The sequence below is a fragment of the Otolemur garnettii genome, unplaced genomic scaffold, assembly GCF_000181295.1.
Source record: "Otolemur garnettii isolate 467f Iridium unplaced genomic scaffold, OtoGar3 scaffold00050, whole genome shotgun sequence".
In the NCBI taxonomy this organism is placed as follows: Eukaryota; Metazoa; Chordata; class Mammalia; order Primates; family Galagidae; genus Otolemur; species Otolemur garnettii.
This window is the reverse complement of record NW_003852445.1, coordinates 11578625-11584824: the sequence shown is the minus strand read 5'-3', so window position 1 is coordinate 11584824 and position 6200 is coordinate 11578625. Positions and strand designations below refer to the sequence as shown.

The following is a 6200-nucleotide window of genomic DNA, read 5'->3' as shown; positions in this document are numbered from 1 at the left end:
CCACCTTAGGTGTACGTGGCTGGCGCCTTAGCCAGTTGAGCTATAGGCGCCGAGCCGGATCATTGTTTTAAGATGCATTTTCTTTTTCACATTTCGATTTCTAAAATTGGATGTGTCTTACCAACAATGGGTGTGTCTTACCAGTAATTGGCAGTACTTTCCCCTCTTTCTCTGTGGCACCAAAAGTAATAGTGTGTCTTGCAACCCATTCTGTCTGAGACATAGCTAAACACAGTAAGTTCAGGTCCCATTTTGCCAATATCCTGACTGCAAAAGGGAAAACTACAATCAAACAGGCTCTAAGATCAAGGGATGAACAGAAAAGACCAAAGCCAGGATTTGAGCTGAAGCATGGCCTGGGAATTTGAAACAAAGAGAAGGGCTGGTTTTGATGATATGTGGAATAGCAGGACATCCGGCCTCAGCACTGGGCCTGGCAGAGGGCAGGGCCCCTTCACTTGATAGCAAATATAGCTCTTCTTATATTCCATGATCCCTCTGCTTGTGCTGGAGGCCTGAAGGAGATAAAAGAGAATTATATTTATTGAGACAGTCCCAGAAGAAATAGAGAAGCCTCAAGGGTGGTGGCACTGATTTAGGGAAATTGGGATTAGGAAAAGAGCATGGAACAACAGCCATGTTGCTAAGAGCCTTGTCTGTCACAGTCAGCAGATGGGGAGAGGGATGGATGAGGGGCACTGAAATGGCAGCAACAATGGAGTTAGGGGAGGCACAATATGTGAGCTCCAGAGAAGAGGGGCCTGTGTGGCTTATCTTTTGTCATTTCTTCAGCACCAAGAACTGTACCAAGTACTTAGAGAGCACTCAATACCTATCGTTGGACAGCATTCAGCATTGCCTCCTCCAGCACACGCCACCAAAATGGCTGCTTTTGGACACACGTTCCCCTTCTATGCTGGCCCCAAGCCAACCTTCCCAATGGACACCACCTTGGCCGTCATTATCATCATCTTTTTGACTGCACTGGTCACCTTTATCATCATTCTGCCTGGCATTCGGGGCAAGATGGTGAGAAACAAACCCAGCCCTGGAGACCCCAGCCCCACAAAGACCCCATCCTCAGGGTGAGGTGTCCAGACTTAGAAAAGAGACTTCAGTGGTGGAGAAAGCATCACCATCATCCAAAGCAGAGAGCTACCAACTCACTGATTCATCAGATAGTATTGAGCACCTATTATGTGCCAGATACTCTGATCTCAAACACGTGATCTCAGTTTTAGAATCTCTGCCCCACCTCCAAGTCTGGAAAGAGGCAGGGTGGACTCAGAAGGAGGGCACTCCTTACTGAACCCACCCACCCTATGACTCAGAGGCTGTTCTGGCTACTGCGAGTGGTGACCAGCTTATTCATCGGGGCTGTGATCCTGGGTGAGTGTGAACTGCAGCTGACTTGGGCAGCTGCCTCCCTCCCCTCAACTCCCTTTAGCACCCTACCCCTCCTCTCCTTGATTTCCCATGACTTCAGGTAGCTTCCAGCCCCTGCCCTCACGCCTCTCTCACTGTGATCTCAGCCCTCACTCTTAAACTTGCCTAGTTGGGGGTGGCCCTGGGAAACATGATGGATGCTTCTCCTCAACCTTCTTAGCCTTTTTATTCAGGGGAAAGCAGATCAAAATAAATGTCTGTGGGCAGAGGGTGTCTGGATAGAGGAGCAGAGTAAATGGGGGAGGGTTGCTTACTTTGCTTGGGTGATCAAGCAAACAGGAGAAATAGAAGGTCTCTGAGTGGAGCTATCTATGTTTTCCCATCATGGTTTATGTTAATGATAATGACCTGCTTTCAACCCCAGGTCCCTGAGTGACTCCCTAAAGTGGGGAGAAAGGGAGGGAAGGGTAAATAGAGTGTGACCAAGGGAAATCTTGGATTCTAACCCAGCTATTCATCCCACACATGTGGTTGGCAAACTTCCCATGAACCAGACCATGGGCTAGTTAATGGGTATAGGATTATGACCTCAACAGACATGGACCCCTCACAGTGCTCCTTCTAACTCTAACCAGTAATGCCTAGACTTCTCTAAGTTCCCTCATGTCCAACTTCCCAACCCCAGCTGTGAATTTCAGTTCTGAGTGGTCTGTGGGCCAGGTCAGCACCAACACATCATACAAGGCCTTCAGTTCTGCATGGATCAGCGCTGATATTGGGTTGCAGGTCGGGCTGGGAGGAGTCAACATCACGATCACAGGTGAGGGAAGGCTCCTACCTGGGAGGGAGGGGAAGGCTCTGCCATCTTTAGGATCTATGTTTCATGTGGTCTAGAGAACAGCAGGCTGCCAGGCACTGGGGCTAGAGTGCTGTGTGGGTGTTGAAGAGACCAGCTCTGGTCCCTCTGCTCAGTGTGGGTGGGCCTCTACCCAGGCAAATACTCCATTTGGCCCATGGTTTCCTGCTGAGGACAGATACCCTGTTCCCCAGGGACCCCCGTGCAACAGCTGAATGAGACCATCAATTATAACGAGGAGTTCACCTGGCACCTGAGCGAGAACTATGCTGAGGAGTATGCCAAGGCACTGGGGAAGGGGCTGCCAGACCCTGTGCTCTACCTGGCCGAGAAATTCACCCCGAGGAGCTCATGTGGCCTGCACCACCAGTACCGCCTGGCAGGACACTATGCCTCGGCCACATTGTGGTAAGGGTGGGAAGGAAATTCATGTGGATATCCTGAGTGGGACAGCTGGCACCAGTCACCATAGCACTGAGTTGGGAAGCCCACAGGCAAGAACCCCTACCTCACATTTTGCTTATCCTTGGGTCTCTGAGCCTCCACCTGAGCCCCTCCAGCTTTGCCAGCAAACAGAGGCATCTGGGCCAGCTCTCACAGGGTTCTGGCTCTCCAGGGTGGCATTCCTCTGCTGGCTGCTGGCCAACGTGATGTTCTCCATGCCTGTGCTGGTCTATGGTGGCCACATGCTGCTGGCCACGGGCATCTTCCAACTGTTGGCACTGCTCTTCTTCTCCATGGGCACATCGCTCACCCCGCCCTGTCCCCTGCGCCTGGGCACTGCTGTGCTGCATATTCACCATGGGCCTGCCTTCTGGATCACACTGATCACAGGTGAGACCCATCCCTAAACACAGTCACCAGAGGCCTTGGGGCCAGGGAGGGCTGGCCAGAGGCCATCATGTTGGTGGGGTCCAGGATCTGCTTCTAGGGGCCAGGATGCCTTTGCCTTCTTAAAAGCTCCATCCTGCTTGTGTCCCTTATCTCCTGGTTTGCTCTTTCCATGCCACTTCCCCTCCCTCTTCATAGGTGCCCACTACCCTATGTCTTTTCTTGCTGGCTGACATGCTCCTTATTCCCTAACTCTCGTCACCCAGCTCCTTTCCAAATCTTCCAACCCCATGGCTCCTCCCACTTCTCCCAAACATCTTTCTCTTTGCCCCCATTCCTAGACCCCTTCTCTGTCCCTGCCTCACACAACCCTAAATTATCCTGCAGTTTTAGTCTCCTTTCTTATCCCACTGTACCTACACCCCCCACACATCCTCCTCTGAGCTCTGCCCTTCCCCAAAGGTTTCTCTTTTCTCTGGTTTCAGAGTGTGTTCTCTGCCTCCATCTCCCTTCCCCATATAACTGAAAGAGCACTGGGCTTGGAGTCTGGAAACTCATGGCAAGAGGACACCAGCCATATGATTGCCCTGAATCAGAGACTCCAGGCCTCCCTTAGAGTTGTTCTGATGTTTCTAAGCGAAGATGTTCTTGGGAGGGTGTTTCTGGCACTAAGGCAGAATACTGATTGTCCTTGTCCCCAGGACTGCTGTGTGTGCTGCTGGGGCTGGCTATGGCAGTGGCCCACAGAATGCAGCCCCACAGGCTGAAGGCTTTCTTCAACCAGAGTGTGGAGGAGGACCACATGCTGAAGGGGAGCCCTGAGGAAGGGGGACTCCTGAGCCCCCACTACCGGTCCATGGCTGAGAGTCCTGAGCCTCAGGACATTCCTCTGTCAGAGGCTGCCTCCACCGAGGCATGCTCTAAGGAGGAGCACCCCGGAGAACCCGAGTGTGCTCTATAAGGTTTCCCTCCAGCAGCCACTTGGACTTCTAGTCTGGCTCCAGACCTTGTTGGAAGCCCATAAAACCAGAAGAACTGCCCTTGATGTGGGTTGTATCAGACCCCCAGCACCAATCTGTGGGCGAAGTAGAAAAAAAGAGTCTCTACCTACTGATGTTAAAAACCAAAGCGAAGCAAAAAGCCATATAGTACTGAAGAGATGTTGGACCTTCCCATAACCCCTGTTGCCCTGGTGAAACCCAGCAGGGGCTGCCCTATTTCCGTACAGCAAGCCTGCCTTTTCTTGGTGCTTTGCCTCTTCATAGTGCCAGTCACTGAAACCCAACTTCACCCACAGAACAGTTGTATGTGTGCGGGGGATTTACAGTGTGATTCTTATCTGGTCATTCTTGAGCTCTCACTTGACTTTTTCCTGGGTCCCCTTGTTCTCACTTACTTTCCCAGCTATGTGACCTCTTCATTATGGGACAATGAAAGACAGTACTGGAAGGGAGAAGAGGCCAAACTTCCCATCCCTGGTCAAACATTAACCAGCTATGCTACATTCTCTTTGAACTTCAGCTCCCAGATTTGCTAAATAAGACTGTAGTACTTGCCAAGCATGCAAGAAAGAATCTCAGGATATAGATAAGCAGAGGGTGTCAAAAAATGTACACACATTTTAAGAAAGGAAAAAACTGTATTAACAGTGTCATACTCAATATGTACTGATAACAACAGATGAATACAAGTAATATTTGAATTCTGCAATTACAAGAGGTACTCAAAATGGTTACCAGACACTTCTGACTACAGCACACTACTATGTGAGCACCGTTGACCAAAGTGCACACTTGTACCACTGCACATGCCATTTCAATTTCTTTCTGAGGCACTGCCAGTGTAGCCAGTTTCCTACAGTTCACCACATCCTTTAAGGTCCCCCATAAGTATAAGTCAAGGGGTGTTAAGTCAGGACAAAGTGGGGGAAACTCAACCACACCTCTTTGTCCTATCCCTGTGCACATCACACACAGTACCATGCAGCTCCAGCTTATCTGAATGCACACAGTTGTTAGGCGAGTTGGAGGTTCTGTTGCTCACTCTATTGTACTTCTTAAATTTTAAATATCACTTCAAAATGGTCTTGGGCTTCTTGAAGGACAACCAGCCTTCTGCCGTTTTCTTCGACTGTCCTACCTGTTACATGGTGATGCTAGCATTCATTTTGATTTGTGCTGTATTTTGAACAAATGCCATACTACACATTGCTACCATAATTCAATTCAACTTCAAAAGTAATATGTAGATAACATCTCTTAAAATATGTATATAGTTTTTGGCATCCTGTATATGTGTGTGTGTGTGTGTGTGTGTGTGTGTGTGTGTGTTTTGAGATGGAATCTCACTCTGTTGCCCCAGGCTAGAGTGCTGTAGCCTCAGGCTAGCTCACCAAAACCTCAAACTCCTGGGCTCAAGGGATCCTCCCATCTCAGCCTCCTCAGTAGCTGGGACTACAGGTGCCATACCACACCCAGCTAATTTTTCTATTTTTTGTAGCAATGGGGTCTCACTCTTGCTCAGGCTGATCTCAAACTCCTGACCTCAAGCATCCTCCCTCCTTGGCCTCTCAGAGTGCTAGGATTACAGGTGTCAGACACCCAGCAGGGCCTCAGGACTTATATCTTTATGCCATTTTTATGCCTTACTGACTTCTACCTTGGTGCTCAGGCACCATCCAAAAAGAAGCTAGGTGGAAGGAATTAGTGAATCAATTCCTTGGTCCAAAACGCTGTTCCTTGCCATCCCACGCATCTAGGCCAGCAGATAGTTGATTGGGTGGGAGTCTGACCTGCCAGGTCACTGCAACCTACCATCCATCCGGGAGGCTAAGGAAGCGGGCTCTGGCCGGTTTCCCTCAGGTCTCACTAGAGGGCGTCCCTCCCCCGGAGCCTTCCCTGGGTTATTCAAGATTCTGGTTGTTGGCAGCACTGCAGGCTATCTCCACCCCGGAAAGCCTTTTGAGGGCGTGCGTCCACAAGAGATCGGAGAAGCCAAGAAAATTAGTGAAAAAAGTTTTGTTTTTTTTTTTAAAAAAGATAAAACTCTTCATTTACATACAGCTCATCCCAGGAGACGTTCCCTGGTGGCTGCAGCACGTGGAAGGCTGCCTCACTTCTGGGGCGGG

At 49.9% G+C, this 6200-nt stretch overlaps 1 protein-coding gene across 2 annotated transcripts; it reads left to right on the top strand.

Moving 5' to 3' along the window:
• Positions 1-859: 859 nt before the first annotated feature.
• DUOXA1 (dual oxidase maturation factor 1) lies at positions 860-4063 on the top strand. Of its 2 annotated transcripts, XM_003791792.2 has the most exons (6): positions 860-1029; positions 1332-1389; positions 2072-2206; positions 2437-2650; positions 2859-3076; positions 3775-4063. In XM_003791792.2, exons 1-6 carry the CDS (start codon positions 883-885, stop codon positions 4032-4034), a joined length of 1032 nt encoding a protein of 343 aa, XP_003791840.1. In that variant the 5' UTR covers positions 860-882; the 3' UTR covers positions 4035-4063. The 2 variants fall into 2 exon arrangements, with proteins under 2 accessions (XP_003791840.1, XP_003791841.1); XM_003791793.2 differs by lacking the exon at positions 2072-2206 and having other exon boundaries at positions 883-1029; positions 3775-4034.
• Positions 4064-6200: the final 2137 nt, after the last annotated feature.

Excerpts from the sequence above, each read along its gene's own strand:
- DUOXA1 (XM_003791792.2), top strand. The coding sequence starts at position 883 with ATGGCTGCTTTTGGACACACGTTCCCCTTCTATGCTGGCCCCAAGCCA. Across the intron at positions 1,030-1,331 it reads CTGGCATTCGGGGCAAGATG|AGGCTGTTCTGGCTACTGCG; the intron begins GTGAGAAACAAA and ends CCTATGACTCAG. Across the intron at positions 2,651-2,858 it reads TATGCCTCGGCCACATTGTG|GGTGGCATTCCTCTGCTGGC; the intron begins GTAAGGGTGGGA and ends CTGGCTCTCCAG.